This window comes from Stigmatopora nigra, chromosome 3 (assembly GCF_051989575.1).
Source record: "Stigmatopora nigra isolate UIUO_SnigA chromosome 3, RoL_Snig_1.1, whole genome shotgun sequence".
NCBI classification, from domain to species: Eukaryota; Metazoa; Chordata; class Actinopteri; order Syngnathiformes; family Syngnathidae; genus Stigmatopora; species Stigmatopora nigra.
The window spans coordinates 12,535,386-12,553,006 of record NC_135510.1 but is presented as its reverse complement, the minus strand read 5'-3'; the positions used below and the strand labels follow the sequence as shown (position 1 = coordinate 12,553,006).

The 17,621-nt window shown below is 39.1% G+C and overlaps 1 protein-coding gene across 4 annotated transcripts in view; it reads right to left on the bottom strand.

Annotated features, from left to right (window-relative positions):
• Window positions 1-17,621, bottom strand: part of ankrd11 (ankyrin repeat domain 11) — a 57,420-nt gene that overhangs the window by 12,419 nt on the left and 27,380 nt on the right. For 3 of the 4 annotated variants that reach the window (XM_077712579.1, XM_077712581.1, XM_077712580.1), the window contains exons 3-8: window positions 8,612-8,757; window positions 6,897-7,091; window positions 6,173-6,305; window positions 1,262-1,435; window positions 349-549; window positions 88-230 (exon numbers count right to left, since the gene is read on the bottom strand). In XM_077712579.1, coding sequence (XP_077568705.1) covers window positions 88-230; window positions 349-549; window positions 1,262-1,435; window positions 6,173-6,305; window positions 6,897-7,091; window positions 8,612-8,698 — 933 coding nt within the window. In that variant the 5' untranslated portion in view covers window positions 8,699-8,757. The remainder of the gene's footprint in view (window positions 1-87; window positions 231-348; window positions 550-1,261; window positions 1,436-6,172; window positions 6,306-6,896; window positions 7,092-8,611; window positions 8,758-17,621) is intronic. The other variant, XM_077712582.1, reaches the window with a different exon arrangement.

Genomic DNA, 17,621 nt, shown 5'->3' with positions numbered 1-17,621 from the left:
TATGAAGCTTGACAAAATGATATGACAATAACACACAGGACGCGCATGCACATGTGGTGACATAGGAAGGTTAAAAAAACATCTTACCTTAAAATGTCCATTGTTAGATGCATCGTGGAGAGGGGTGTCATCATCTAAACCCTTGGTATTGACCTCCGCTCCGGCTGCCAGCAGCTGCTTGGCCACATCATAATACCCCCTGTTACATGCCTCATGCAATGCGGTCCAGCCTAAGTACAGCGGGAATGAAATATTTGTTATTCAACATCCTGAGAGTCACTTTTTTTATTAGACTAGTATATTAGTTTGTGAGCCAAAAGACAAAAAAGATCTTACAGAACAACTCACCAGCAAAGTCTTTAACATTCACATCAGCTCCCTCGTTGATGAGTTCCTTAATGCGGCGAACCTCACCACGGATTGCTGCCCTGTGCAGCCGTGTCTCTCCTCTCTCATTTCTTTTATTCACTTTATCTTTGGTTTTAGATGCAGAGTTTGGCGTTCCCTTCTGACCCAGACTAGACTGTGACTGGTGCTTTGGTGTTGTGTCTGTTGAAGGGAAAAGAACACATGATTCTCTCCTTTAAATAGAGCGTGTCTTGACGTAATAAAAATTCAATGCAATTCTGTTGCTAGTCTTTTTGCCATTGGGGGGCATCCTCACTCAAAGAATGGTTTTGAATGGATTTTTAAAACACTTGGTTTGATTTAAAAAAAAAAAAAGTTAGTTTGCCACCCACACACACATTGGAACATGATGTAGAATTGAACATTTAATTTGGTGATTTTTGATTTTTATGTGTGCAGCACTCAAAAGAGCCAGCATAGTAGCAACAAGGCTGGCTGACAAGGAAGGGAATTTGGAATGTCGTTCTTTGCCAATTCCAGAAAAAAAAAATATATGCATCCGGACATTAAGCAAATAGTTATAAAATCTACGCAAGTTCAATATTGCGGGCGAAGGGAAAATGACAAATTTCAGACCCGAAACACATGGCCACCAACTGTGACGATGCAGAATATATAGCTAGGTTTAACTAGACGCTGCATCAATGTTTCCACTATCACAAAGTATTTTGATCATAAAGCTTTTCTGATTCTCTGTTTATCTCAGTCCAAGTAATCATTTCTGGACTAAATGTTACATTAATAAGAAAAATACCAACTGGCCTCCCACCCAACTTTAACTGCCTTCAGCATTTCTCCTATGCCTCTTCCCTAGTGTGCAACAGAAGACGTGGTCTACATGGTAAGCACGCACCTGGACTGTTGACGGACTCCTCAGCAGTCATTTGCATGAGCAGGGCCACCTGCTGCCGTTCAGAGAGGGGGTACCCTGCCCGGATGCCGGGCATCCCCATTCCAAACGCCATGCCTGTCTTCCGGGTGTTTGTGGGCTCCTTTTTAATTCGCTTCCTCTCTGGACCTGGTTTCTCTGTGTTTCAAAAAAAGACAAGGACATTTAATTAAGAACAATTAAAATACATTAAGTTAATTAAATACATTAACCTCTCCGAGTTATGCCTGACGCCTTATGTCAAGCATGATGGAGGTAATATAATGGTTTGGGTTGCTTTGGTGCTGGAAAAGTAGGTTTGTACAGGTTTGAGGGCAAATCTATTCTTCTAATCATGATGGAGTGGCCATAACAGTCACCTGAACCAACTATTTTGGGAGCAGCTTTATCGAATGGTAGCAAGAAGTGCCCAGATAGCCAATCCAATGGATGGCATTTGAGGAAGTGTGGGAGGGAAAAATGCAAATTTTAAAAAAACATTATTTCTAACCTTGTCAAAGTCTTGACTATATGTTCTATTAATTTTGCTGTGTAATGTTGCTACTTAAAAAGTATGACCTTTTGGATTTCATGGAAAACAAAAAAAATGTCAGGTTGCCCCCAAACCATTGAACTGTAGTGTAGCATTTGAAAGGGAAGCCTCTACACTCCACCAGGCTGTGTTGTTTGTTTTCAAGCCAATCAGTTCAAGTAAGGAACAGGGTGTGACTTGGCAGACCTGCAGTTATTACAAAATAGTTGGTTCTCATTCAATTGGACACAGCCTTGCCAAGGTCACAAAATGCCTGCCTACCAGTCTGACTGGGGAGTGCGATGGGACAAAAGCAGCTGCTCTACAAAGGCACACCCAGCAATTATTTTGAGCAGCAACATACCATCTGATGACCCTTAGCTAGGCTACAGCTAGTCAATGATTGTGGCATCTGGCGTTTAAACAGATAATACAACACATTGAGAAATATGAACCGACCACAATGTCAGAAACATTTCAGTATTAAATACTCATCTATAAAAATGACAGTGAAAGAAGTTTTTTTCAGAATCTTCTTTGTTGTGCCACAGTAAAATTAAACCAGGGACAAATACCGGAGTGTTCAGGCTACGTAGGCATTCATACTTGGAACAAATACCGGTCACAAGTTAAAACTGATGAACTTTCAGCAACATCTGTGAACACTTTCAACTCGTGTCCCCACCCCCCTTTGATAAATCCCCGTATGCACGCCGCAGCATTTGCCATTTAGACACATTCCATCAGCAAAGACTTGAACAGGGAGAACCGCAGAAGCAGTCAAAACATGTTTTGGGAGCCGCGGAAGAAAGTGCTACCCTTGCACTTTCAAAGTATATTTACAAGTTGCTACAAAAAGCCTCAGAAATTACACAAATGGATAGAAGATAAGGGCATCAAACTAGCACAAAACTTTTTTAATTTCAAAATGTAAATGAGTAATCCAATTCTGCTCATATTCTGGATATGACTGCCATGAAATATTTGAACATAGTGTAAATCTACAGTAAATGTATAATATGAATCAGTTAACAGCATTTGCAGTGGCTTGGAAAGTGATTCAAATTGTATTATTTTTCTCTTATTCATTATTAAATGTATAACGTACTTTGTGTAATGTAAAACTTTAATGGCAAGGCATTTATAACAACCATACGTAACGCCGCAATGTAAAATGTGTACTGTATTTCCTAAGTCAAATTCCACAGGGCATAGAATTTGTACCCCAAGTATATAATTTCCATTATAGGGTACATTTTCGGTAACACAGGATAAGGAGCACCGTGAGTAATAATTGTAATAATTTCCCTTTTCCCCCCAATATATAAAAGCACATTAAACCTACTGTTAGTGTTTAACAGTTCATAACAAATTACATTCCTGATCAGTACAAACCTTTGTGACATGAAGAACTGCCATAACCAGCTTGACCACATACTACATGTTTGACCGTGGCGCTTCAGTGAAACAATGCTTGGGGAACTCACATTGTAAAAACAGGAAGTCAAAGCAGAAGAGACAGGAAATGGCTAACAGGATGTTTATGTCAATGTTTTGCACTGACTTTGCAGAGACTCATTTCACATAGAAATATACATCTAACCATGTGGTAAATGTTACTACAGCTTTTATCAGAGCAAGACCTTGGGAAACAGAAAAAAAATAATGTTTTTATGTCACAGGGGCGACTGGGCGGACTTAGCGCGTCAGCCTCGCGGTTCTGGGGTCAGGGGTTTGATGTTCTCCCCGGGCTTGTGTGGTTTTTTTTCCGGGTACTCCAGTTTCCACCCAAATCCCCAAAACATGCATTTAGGCTGGTTGAACACTCTAAATTGCCCCCAGGTATGAGTGCGAGCACGAATGGTTGTCCCCCCATTGGCTGGCCACCAATTCAGGGTGTCCCCTCGCCTGGTAACCGAAGACAGCTATGATAGGCTCCAGCACCCCGGAAACTCGTGAGGATAAGCGGTACCAAAAATGAATGAATAAATGTATACCACAAGCTTCTAAGGCAACGACGGCACTAGGAAAAAAAATATAAAGAGTATTTCACATCTAACACCAAACCTGGCAACTCTGGCCTTTGAGGAATGTGTAAGATATCCATCCCCACTGCTTCAAGATGTAACTATCATTTGCAGAGAGTACATACAAAAAGTAAAACAAGCGCAAAAGGAAGCCACCAGCCTTAGATGTTACGTCACTGTCATCGCGGTTAGCTCTGATCCGGAAAATTCATTCTCTAGCGGAAATTTCCCAAAAGAATGCGGAAGCTTATTCCTGCGATTTGGAGAGGGAACATACTGTAAACAATGGCCGTGGAAAAGAAATGACATTTCTTTGTGGACAGAAGAAGTGGTGTTGCTGTTACTCAAAGGAACAATTGACTATGACAAGCAATTCCAAATGTGAAATAAGGAGAAACAAGGGCAGGTCTGTGTATTTCGCTTCAATTATCTATAATGTGGTAGTCCCACCGAATAAGGACTCGGCTACTGTTTGCCTATGATGCTTAAAATTTGGTAATGCTACACTAAATAGGGCAATGGCCCGCACTAATAGAAGGAGGAGTTGTTAGTAAACATAGAAAATGACTACATAAGTTCACATGAACGTCCACATGTAATATAAGGGGCAGCAAAGTCACCCAATTACTGTTCGCCTCCATTGTTTCCGAAAAATCATTGCCACACCAACGATGGCGATGGGAATCCTTCCCCCCAGTGCATACAATTGGTAATGCCACACTTCAGATAGCGATGCTGCACGAGGAGCAAAGAGGTGTTGTATTTTCTCAAACTAACAAATAACTGCAGACACTCACAAGTGCTTCCATATGTAAAACAGCAGAAAGAAAAGACACGTATGTACTGTTTGCCTCAATCATTCACAATGCGGTAAAGACGAAGTAAAGATGACGATGTAACACTGAAAATGACATCACTTCCTTTGTTTTTTTATGTTTAAACGGAGGCTGATCATAGAAAAGGTGGCATGGTCTAGAGATCCTGAAAGTAAACAAATGCCTCTAGGTTAGTGTAGCTGACACTGGGTATAAGACTAATAAATAAACATTTAACAACTAATCTGTCACAATGTATATGTAGCCAATGTGGACAGTGTGTGGAGCTGTAGATCAGTACAGAGCACCTTCTCAAAAACTCCACCAATGTCTTAGCTCACATCTTCCTTCAATAGAGAATTATCACATCATGAGCAAGTTCTCAAGACACATCAAAACATAGCAATCTAAATAAATAAGTTTGATGAGTAGGATGAGCAGAGGACACTGACACGGTGGAGAAAAACTTTTCTCCTACAACACTTAGGGCCCCTTTACACAGGCACCCTCTGATCGAAAACGTTTATCCTCATGTCATTCGTGTTCATTCGGTCATTCAACAATGCCTCAGCTCTGGTTGTTCAAAATGGACAAAAATGGAAATTTAATAAAAAAACTGAAAAAGCTGTGGAAATTCAACACAGTTGCTGCGAAGGAAACAGATGTAGTTTGAGGAAGAGAGAGGAAGTCCATGCAGAAAAGAGTTAGCAAGAATCGAACGCTTATGAGGAACGATCATGCCGAACAGGGCAAGCCGAGTGGACTTGTGATACTTTGGTTCTTAGTGCAACTAAAAAATTACGACACAAGATAGAACAATGAAAAAATGACGACACAGGATAGCACAATGATAAATTTGCAAATTGATAACGAACGTGATCAAATATGAACAGTGCAAAGGATTTGTGCGGACACATCTAGGAGTACCGACAAGAATGGAATGCTATTTCAAAGTGTTTTTACAGAAAAGTAGCTATACTCAGCCAAAGCAGAAAATGAAGGCAGTCAATAAAGCCCCTGAGCTGGAACATTATTAGCAAACTAAATCCTGAAGCCACAAAATCCCCAAATCAAGCCAAGCACAAGTATTAGTCCTTCATTTATTTATTACTTATTTTTGATCATTTATTTGTGCACTTCATGGTGAAGCTTTAAATCTCATTATAATTGCATAATGAGAATAATGGCATTCAATTCAATACCATTCATTTCCTAATTAGAGAAAACACCCTTATGGAAGCCAGGACTTGTTTAGCGAGGACATACATATCCCCTCTTATGTTTTTCACCTGAAAATATTTTATATTAAGATATTCTCTCCCAATCAAGCACAAACAGGAAGTCCTGGTAAAATTGATTTTCCACCCTAACTAATAGTTTGAAGTTCAGTATACCAAGTTAAAAAATATTTAGTTCAATGATCATAATTCAACATTTTGATTCCAGGTTCCTAGTTTAAAAAAAAGTGTATACTTATATATTGGTAAAAATACACAGGATAGTAATACAAATGTAATCTCACCTGAGTCAGAATCTTTCTGGTCTCCATTTGCTCCAGTAGTGAATGGCAGTTTCCTTTTGGAAGTCTTCTCTTTCATCTCTTTAACTCCATCACTACGATCCAATTTGGGAGTCTTGTTTGACAACACTTTTTCCTATCAATGAGAACAATCAGATCATTGAAAAACTCAAAGAACAAGACCAAACTTGATTAGAAACAGTCAACCTCAATTTCTCAAATATAATATTGTTTGTGTACCATACTTGGAGTGACATTTAGACACTTCACAGGCTATTTGATAAAAAATCTGAGACAATGTGATAAAACTATGCCAAATATATTAGGATGCATTGGAGACCATCTTGAAGAAAATATCACTGGACTTTTAATGGGAGTTATATGACTGGGTAATCTACACGTGCACATAATAAATAGACTTTCTCTGTACCCACACGGTATGTTTTCATTTAAGTGACACCCAGTTGAACCCCCCCCCCCTTTCCCCACCTCAGTCAGAAAACCATGAGGTCATAAAACAAAATGGAGAAACTTTTCCGCTTGTGATCAATATCTGTCTACACTCAGCAATACAAAGTAATGGTCAATGCTCACCAATAAAGAACCATGACGTCAGAACATGTATTATCAGTATAAACCCTACTCCTCACCGACTGCCTTTTAGAGATATTCTTATTTTTAAAAGCCGTTATTGTATGCTTATCTCAGATGTGCCTTCATATAACACCTTGCTGTCTTTTTCAAATTGTATTTCTCTCTGCTTTCCACTCGCGCTTGTGTGCTTCACTCCCTCACTTCCGCCATGCCAGAGTCTGATGCAATCCTTTGCAGGCGGCTGTAAATCTATGCCTGCATAAGCTGCACCTCTATGCCTTGCTTCGTGTTGCTGCTGCTTGTATCCTAACTTTGAGTACGCTCTGCTCTAAGGAAAATAACAAGACTGTGTAAGTGTGCTAAATTAGGAGAAAGCTTCCTGCTCCTACTTTCGTCACCGCACACGTCACATTGAGCATTTGGGCAACATGGCATTTTTTTTAAATAATTTGAACAGAAGTTGTAAAGGCAATTACATAACAAACACATTCTTAAGAAGGAATTCACAATTTAAATTCAAACATAAAATACATTGGTACCTCTACATACAAGCACTTAATTTGTTTTTAGTTCATTTCATTGGGAAACATTCGTTCAAGTTATGAGAAAATCGACATACAAGCTCAGTCCCGGAACAAATTCAGCTCGTATCTCGAGGTACCACTGTATGTATATATTTAAAATAGATTTTTGAGGGCAATAAATAGATTTATAACGGCAACAGCGTACAATTGTGATTCTATATTTTTACTTCTTACTAAAACTCTAATGATAGTACCTGCGGTGCCAAATCATTATTGGAAGGGACAAAATGGGAACAAAAAAAATGTCTTTGTATGTTTATCTGGGCCAAGCTGTAAGGGTTTATGCAGAAACAGATATTGTAAAAAATACAGTACCTCTACTCAGGAATGCTTATACGTATGAAATTTTCAGGTTATGAAATCCTTTGATATACAAATTACAGTTCCAGTATACAAAAACAAGATCCAAGTAATGAAATGCCCCAAAGCATAAGTACATCTCCTACAATGCGCTGGCCTCCCATCGTCTGTCTAAAAACAGCAACTCTCCGTTTGTCGGCAGAGAGTTGTAAGAAGGTTTTTTTCCCCCGAATATGGTTAAAGCAACTTTGTTCTTTATTTAAAATAACTGGTGCGAATGGAATGCAGAAGCGGGCCATGTTATTCATCCATGACTGATATTGTAAGGTAGTACGGCCGTAACCCACTTACCATAGCTACGATATTGAGGCAGAAGGAAGCATTAAATACAAATACTCTTTGGTATTGGCCTCTGTACTGAACAGCGACATGGAGAATGTTACTCCGATGGAGTTCTATTTAATGTTACGCTGTTTTGAATAATTAGAAGTTATTTAGATATGTGATTATATGCACTTGTGCTTGTGCTTTGTCTCTCGCAATGATAGCTTCCTCCTTACACTTATGCACTTGCACGAATAATTTGAATATTTTTGCCTGATTTTGTTTGTTATTAATTTTAATACATTAATTCATTTTCTCTCATTTTTGTCTAATTCTCTCATCTTTTAAACAAAATTGGGGCACCTTGATCGTTTTTAAAAGGTTTAGTTGAAATTTTAATTGAGGACAGTGGAATTAATTATAAAATTTACATATAACCCTTTACTTGAAAAATTCAAGTTACGTAACAAGGTTGGGAACCATTTAATTTTATAAGGGTTACCTTTGTATATCGATCTAATGGTAATTTTGAATCCATATAGAACATAACTAATATAATTAATAACATCCCAATCCCCCAAAAGTCATATTATATCACAAAACACAGGACAGTCTGAGCATGTTCTTTTATTTAACTTACCTTCTTCCCACCCTGCTTTTCGACCATGTCGGTGTTATGTGGGAAGTGGTCCAGTTGGGGGGTTTTAGAACCCCCACCTTTGGGCATCGTTCAGCTCTCCCCACGCCAAGCTTCATTCACGCTGCCATTGCATCGTCATCAACTGTCTGAAAGTGTGAAAAAAAAATACATAACTATAAAATTCAAATAGCAATGGTTTTAACCGGTGCATTGATTTCAGGTAAAAAAAAAAAAAAAACAAGAGTGAAGCTTCACGTCTACACTTTCAAAAGAGTTGTACCGCTAGCACGTGTTTAAATTATCACATTTGGAAAACGACATGCGGAGGAGTGGGTAATTTTAAAGAAAATGTATTCACTAACTCATTGCAGTCCGTATTTTGGCCACACCACAACACTGAGAGCGTGCTTTTCAAAATTAATTCATCTATTTCCCGTACTGCTTATTCTTGAGAGGGTCAAAGGGGTTGCTGGAACCTTACCAAGCCAACTATATAGGGAGCAGGCTGGGGACACCCTGAATTCTTTACAAACCAATCCACCACGTGAACAACCAATCACGTTCACACTCATACCTAGGGGCAATCTAGAGTGTTCAATCAGCCTGTGATGCATGTTTTTGAGATTGGGGAGGGAACCGGAGAACCCTGAGAAAACCTATGCAGGGACAGCAAGAAAATGCAAATGTCTAACAGAAAGGTCGAAACCTTGTGGAGGGTAATACATGATATTTGTTGGAATAATGACGTGTAAACTGGTATTGCTGGATCTCAGTGGCACATTTGGCATAGTTGACAACAGCATACTACTCCGCTGACTGGGTTCAGTGTTTCAAATGTTATTCATCGGATAGGTATTCACAGGCCCCTTTTATTCAACATCTATACACTGCTACCTTATATTAAGGAGCATTTTGCAGATGACAATACAACTATACAGTTCAGTGTGCCGACATAACTATAGTCCCTTACTCTCAGTGAGTAAAGTTTCTCTAGATAAATGCAGTAAAGTCAGAGGTAATCATTTTGGGCATATTAGGCCAAAGATACATGCCCCCCTTCACTCTACATAATTGACATATGAAATAAACCCCAAAATCTCAGTAGAATTATTAATTCAGCCTTGCCATTTAAAGATGATCACAGAATCTTAACTATTACCACATAAAAACATAGCCAGAATTGAAGGGATGCTGTCGAATCAACACATGGAATATCCAGTAATTTTTTGCTTCAATTTGTAATTGCTTAATTATGTTTTATATGCTGCTTTTAAAAAATCAATCAGGATGCTGCAGCTAAAATCCACACAAAAGCAAGGAAAATGAATCATAATACACCAATCATCAAAACTGCACCAGCTTACGATAGCCTCGGCAAGCCAGACGGTAGTGCCGGATTCCTTGATTGTCTGCTGAAAATGAAATCTTACTGGTGGTCTACAAAACACTTAATGGGCTTGGTTAAAATAGGTGTTGCATTTCCTTGATCCCCATGAAGCATTCAGACAAATAAAATTGCTTGCCCTATATATAACTTTCCTTCATGTGGGGAGGAGGTCTTTGGCTCCTCGGGGTCTTTAATTAATAATGCATGCCATCACTCAGTCTCTTCCTCCAAATCACGCTTTCTCTCTTTTGACTGCATTCAGCTATGATCATCCTTGTGACTGAAAGACTAGGCAAATGAAACAATTGCTGCATAAAGTTTTTTTCACCTCAGCCTCAGAGACATGCCACCCTAGCTTCACTGGCGCCCTAACATCTCACTAACCCCACCCTCCTCTTCTTTCTGCAGTTATCCGATTCAAAGACTGCTATTTATACTCTCCACTACCACCACCACCACCACCACCACAACCAAGTCAAAATAGCCAGCCAGCCAGGGGAGGATTAACAGCGACATAGTTTGAACAACTCCCCTTTTGCGGGTACAATAAAGAACAGCAACAAGAGAAATCATCTGTACTATAAAAGGTAGAAACTTGAGAGGCCCCGGTCAGAAAACACTATTGTAAAGAAGGACAAGGAAGAAATATCAGTATGCTGAAACATTCACCTTCCCAATCTAAAACAGATTCCATTTTTGTTGTTGTTGACACTTGCAACCAGGAGTGGAAACAGTAAAAAAATGTTTTTAAAATATCTTCAGTTTTAGAAAAATACACATAAAACATTATAAAGAACAAATGAGGGAACTTATGCTTCACTTGGTAAATGTACATAATTTCTGAAGAGTCTGCTTCCCAGTTGATTATTTTATTTATTTCATATTGCACAGCAACTTTTGGTTTGAAGGCAAAATTATAATAATATAGATGTTTGTGAAAAAATCTGCAGGTTTTATTATTAAGTACTTTTCAGAATGTAAGGAGGGAGATGTTTTGATAGTCTTTTTTAAAAATGAGTTAATGTAGTTAATTTCATAATTGAATAACGAGGAATGTAATTGAATTACCCGTTCACAGAAGTTTGAAGTTTCAGATTTGAAAAGACATGATAGTTTTTTTTTTTTTTTTAAATCATGGTCAAAATTTTTGTCATATCACCCAGCTCTACTCAGCCCTAATGCCAAATATAGCAGTCAAGTACATGGATTAATTAATTCATTTAAATGTTATTTCAGGGTTGCAATATTAATCCAATTTGAGGTTTAGCTCTTCCCTTAAAAAAATAACTAGAAGAAAGGAGGTGGGAGCTGGGGAGTTATGATGCACAACTTTTTAAATGTTTTAGGCATGAAATGACCAGCAACTGTTTCCAAACTGCAGAAAGGTGTCAAAATCCAGAAATCAATATATCTCTCCTAGGCCTTTTTTTTTTAAATAGTTTTTCTTCTTCACATACACCACCCCCCAATTGCATTTGCTCATCTTCAACAGCCACTCCCTCTGCGGTCAGACAGAGGCCAGCGATTCAGCATATTGCAGCATGTACACCTCTTGGGTTTAGTAGCAACCCAGTTGGTCAAGGCTTCAAAAAACAAGAACTAAGATGCAATAAAAAACAATAGCAGAGCTAAACTTCAATTGGAATAATGATCATGATCATTTGAAAATATAGGCCAGCTTGTTTCTGGAGTTTTTACCGACCTACCTCTAAATTAAACCAGCTCCTTATAACTAGCTGGTTTTGATGTTTGAAAAAATGTCTTACATGTGAAAAAATCTGGCGAACAACATTTGCAAGAGATTTTACTTTTATGTAAATGCATGTCAAAATATCAATTAATCAATTCATTACAATACATCCCCTGAAAATCAAGTTGACAGGCTTGAGTTGTGAGTCAAAACTTGTCTTGACTTCATTCTGGAGGCAATGACTTGAGATTAGACAAGATCACTTGGAAAAGCTTGAAGTAGACATACTGTGGCACATAGCTTTTCCCTCCTGCTGCCGGAATTTCCTTGAGGATTGCAAGTGCTTCGGTTTTGGAGACTATCACAGCCACAGTGAGTTCTGCTTTTCAGAGTAATCCATTTTGCTAAAAACTTCCATTCCATTGGAAAGCGCAGAAAGGCAATCCGAGCAGTGGATCTACGATTAACATCCAGAAAGGTACCATGTCGAGCTTTGTTTATCGATTGAAACAGTTATTTAGTCAAATCCGGATATATTACCTAACAACTAGCATAACATAATGTGCGGCAGGCTGACAAAATTGTCCTTTTAATCCCCTTTTCCAATTTTGTGTCCGAGTGCTTAGGTAGGGTGTAAATGCAGTGAGTAGTGATTTCTTTTTTTCGTTTCTTTTTTACCATCAGAATTTGCAGGGGTTAGGATCATCTGCTGGATTGCACATTCCGAAAGTGTGCTGCCTGCACGTGGACAAATTCAAAATGGAAATCACGTGAGCAGTACAACCAGGAACTGTGTCTGTAGCAGTCTAGTTTTCGGCAAGTTTCTGGGTTCAATAATATAATCCGATACACATTGTGCAGGTATCAAAGCTGATATTTCCATGATAGACCGCAAGACCTTCGATCAGCCTTAACAACTATTGGGATGTGGTGACATGGTAAACACTACGAACACATGTATTAAGGATACTCACACCTGGCCAGTCACAGCACATTTAACTACAGTAAAATAGTGGCGCCTTATGAAATTTTCAAGTTATGAAAAAAGTTCTAGAACCAGTTAATTTCGTAAGCGGGTGTACAAATGTAGTATTAATACTACAAAGTAGTAAAGTAATTATGTTTTCCAATATTGCACTGCGCTAGGGCAAATCAACACCAATATCACAAAATATAATCTAAATTACATAGCTGAAAACTGCAGTTGTTTGTCACTGTATGTTCGTGCACACCAGGCAGCTAAGAAGCACAACAGTTGCATACAGGGTCAGGCTTGTAGATTTCTAGGCACATGTGCCGTGGTTGCGAATATTGTGTGCAATTGCAAACACCATGGCACAATCCGATACACTTTAGACGTGAACACAGGCAGTAAACATGTTTCAATATAAATTGTGTCATGTTTAAGCCTACAAAATATTTACATTCATGAAGAAGCAACATGGTGGAGGGGTTAGGACTTCCCACAGTTTGGATATCAAGAGTTCAAGTCTGGGGTCCGGCCTTCCAGTATGGAGATGGTATTTTCTCCACGTGCCTGCATCTTTTCTTCAGGTATAGGTCATCCCATATCCCAAAAGACATCCATGGTAGGTGAGTTTAACGCTCTAAATTGTCCGTAAGTATCGGAGACGGATTCAGTGTACTCTGCCTACTGCCCGTAGTCATCTGGGATAGGCTCAGCCAATCAACAGAACCCGAACCCGAAACTCAGATCTAATCTTGAGAGTATTCATTTATATTTCTTACAAAACCCTTTAAAGCAGTGGTCTCAAACCGGTCCTCAAAGGGCCGCAATGGGTGCAGGTTTTCATTCCAACTCAACAAGGATACCTTTTGCAAGTGCAATCAGTTAATTAAAGTCAGGTGCTACTTATTTTAAAGACACCTGATTGGTTAAAATGTCGGCACTGGATCGGTTGGAACAAAAACCAGGACCCACTGCGGCCCTATGTGGAACCGGTCTGAGACCACTGCTTTCAAGGAACACTGCAGTAATTTTGATGATGTTTCCAAATAGAATAAATATACCTAAAATAGGTGCTGAAAACACGTTCATGGATCGAATAGGAAGAATTGACCGTTGCGTCTTGGAGATAAAGAAATTCTTGTCTGCTCACCTTCCAGGATTTTTTGGACGGGTCTAAAAAGAAGGTAATGTGACATGACGAGAGCTCTTGCTTTTTGGCCTGGCCTTACTGCTGCACAAGGTTTAGCACTACCCTCCCCCTCTAAAATGTATCACCACCATGTAATTTGAAAACTTCCTGATCACATAATTTTCAGAAGACTTGAATTAAAAAAGTCAAGGCTATCATGTTGAGATTGTACTTTTCATATTAAGAACACCACCAACAAAAAAGATTCCAATGTGCTCTGTTTTTTTTACACACACATCGGTACAGGTTGGTGTATTCCTTTCTGAGAACATTATCTGTAAATGCATTCATGGTTAAGTGCAGGCATTGTCATTCTCCCAAATGCTAAGCACATGATACTACTTTGCAGCTGTATAATACCCAAAATAATTCAAAGTAACATCTCCCTACATTTTCGGCAATTGTCTGTACAATGGATAGACCGTTTACTACACTTCCAAATTATACATTAAGATTCTCTCAAATCCAAGTTATTTTTCTTCCTGTCTCTGTCTTGTTGGCAAAGTGGGGAGAATACGCTACAGAGAGAAAGGAGGAGCAGAGAGCTCGCCTGTTTGGTGTGCAAATAGAGGCAGTCAGGCTCTGCTGCTGTATCCAGGCAACCAGAGCACAGCTCAGTCCCTGACCTGGGCCCATTCATTTCACTGTAGACCTGTGCAGACAAATAAAACCAAGGCTGACAAATGAGCACATGACAAAACCTACACAAGCGCCGTGCACGGAACCTATAGGAAGAGGAAGGCCAAGTTAACAGTGTCATATAGCTCTGATTGGCTGTAAGAGAAATTATGCTTTCAATATTTTACCACAGCAAGTCATTTTGACCAATACATTAATTGGATCAAAAATCACTGTAAGCGCTGGTGTCTATTGATGCACTGGTATAAGTGATTTGTTTGGATTTGATGTCTGAATGGAAATAAAGACAATCAAATCCCTTGGTCTCAATTTTCTATATGGACCATGGCCGACTCTCTTTTTCATCAAATAAGTGCTCAGTGCTTGTTGCCGCTTTGCTCGTGACCTTCCTAAGGTGGTGGCAGGCCCATATATGGAGTATGTATGTATATATGCAGCAAGACTGCAGTAAGGCAAGAGGCAATTTAAGTGCTTTAGGCTTTCTCCTCTCGAGCAGCGCTCTGACTCAACTCCCCCTCATTTCTTCACCCTCTCCTCTCTGAGTACTTTTCTCTCATCTGCCCTTCTCTATTCTGAACATCTCTCCACAGAAACATGTGAGCACATACACACAATGGCTGTTGCTTAGCAACTCAGGGATGAGACAGATGCAGACCTCTCTGATAAGCTCGTGAAATAGCTGTGGATGAGGTGAGGAAACATCTCAGAACAGTGCTCTAGCATTACAGACTGATAAGTAAGTCATTTTAAAGCTGGGCGATATAAAAAACAAGTCTCACAATTGTGGTACGGTGAGAAACATTATTTGCACAATTTAATGCATTGTAGTCAATGCCCCTGTGTTCTAAAGTTACTTGTGTCAATATCATATGTATAGTGTAAATATGAAATGACTACGATTATTTAAGGATATTATGTGGTCAAATGAATGGGAGGTTGGGAAAATCTCAACCTGAACCTCTATACCAGTGGTCCCCAAATTATTCCAGAAAGGTCCGCAGTGGGTACAGGTTTTCGTTCCAACCTGTAAGAGGAAACATTTCCACCAATCTGGCATCCTAATCAGTGAATTTGCAGTTGTCATGTGCTTCTTTTTTTCGGGAGAAACCTCATTGGTTAATTGTTCATGTTGAATCGGTTTGAAAAAAAATCTGCACCCACTGCGGCCCTCGAGGACCAGTTTGGAGACCCCTGCTCTACACCATCATGCGACTAGCCAAAGATTAAGAAAAAAAGGTACTGGAAACACCACTCAGAGTTCGGCCCCTTGTGACATGATAGCATCACAGAGTTGTTGTAGATTTGTCGGATGCACACCCAAGATGTGAATCTTCTGTTTCACCACACCCAAATAATGTGCTCTATTGGATTGAGATTGGGTGACTGAAAGGTTCTTTGTGTACAGTAAAGCCATTGTCATATTGAAGTAACCAGCCGGAGATGATTATGGTTTTATGACATGTTTTCTTGCTGAAAATAGCCATTAACAGGTAGTCATAAAAGGAACGGACAAGGTCAGCAACAATACTAAGAGAATGTGGTATCTCAACAATGCTTAACAAAATCAGTTATATTCTACATAAAGCCATACAAATAAAAACACATTTTGATGTTTTATTATATATTTAGGGCTAAAATATTTCTTTCAACCTTTGAATTACTCATTAGTTGCAATTTCCTTATGCAATGTGATAACTACAATTCCTTGTTATTCCCCCAACTCTGATTCCGACCATTGCTATGCAATTTGGCTATGTATCTGATTGTGGACACTCTTGTATACATCACCAAAAGGTAAATGACCAAAATGTTTGACAAAAAAAGACATGGGCAAAAGCAGTGGGAGACATACAAGCCAATACCACTCAGTGGCATAGAGAAGATTTTGAATGTTTTTTTGGTCACCTTGATCACAAAATCCTTGAAATTGCCACTAATCCGTCCAGTGAGACCTCCAGGCAGCCCCATAATGACTTTCATAAACACTACACCATTTGAATTCATGTGTGGAAAAGGATTTAGACAACTTCACACTTTACCTACTGTCAAATTCCAGGTAGTTGCTAAAATAATTTGAATTAAAAAAAATCCCTCATCAACGTACATGCCTGCATAAAAAAGACAAAAGATCAGTTTAAAAATAAACAACAACACCTATTAAAACACACTAACAAATGAAGAACAGTTAATTCAATAGCACAAGGTCAAAACCTACATATTGTTTAAAAAATTCTGAGTGAAAACAGCACCTATGTGACTTTAAGCATACCGGGATTACTTTGTATAATCCAGGATGCAGAGGGTGAAGGGCGAGGTGCTGAGTTGGCACATATGAAAACCGCGGTAACCAGCAGCAGATATTCAGAATGGCAAGTTATTTACAGTCTACTAAATGGGTGACCAGCAATATAAATATGATACCAAATATTTAAAACGGATCCTTACTACGCAGCCTGCACCGAGGTGGATGCTGCATAGCTGGGGTCCAAACAGAATGTTAATTCTGTCCTGGTGCAGAGGGGTGGAGAAGAGTTAGGCTCCGAGATGAATTATAAATCACTGGGCAGGGAAGGACGGAAAGATGGAGGAATGAAAGGCCATTCACTGTAGAGCAAAGATAGGACAGTTTGGCAAGGCTCCTCATTAAAGTGGTAGAAAATACAGCAATGCCATAATTAATGAAGAGGTGCAAATAGTAATGTGGAATTTGTGTGGAAATGTATATTATTGTCATACAATTTATTCACCAGTCACTACTCAAATATGTCCACTTGCTAATTAAATTGTGATCAAACAAGTGATACAGGGGGCTATATGAACCTCAACCGTGCATGACTTGGAATCCCTCTTTTCACGGATTTACAGTAAATCTTATGGACCCTTTGAATGTGGAAAGCCACTGCCGCATCAGCCAGGACTGGCCAGTTATGTTGAATCCAGTTGGTCACACCAAAATGCACTTCGTTCCTTCCGACCTCCCTCATGATAATTATCTCAAAACAATATATTTTTCTCAAAACTATCAAGACAAATTTTTATTCAAGAGGCCCTGATCTGATCATGTGATTGGGGGCCCTATTTCCGAGGTTGCTGAAACGATTGAATTAGTCTTCTGATCAGAACTTGATGAACAGT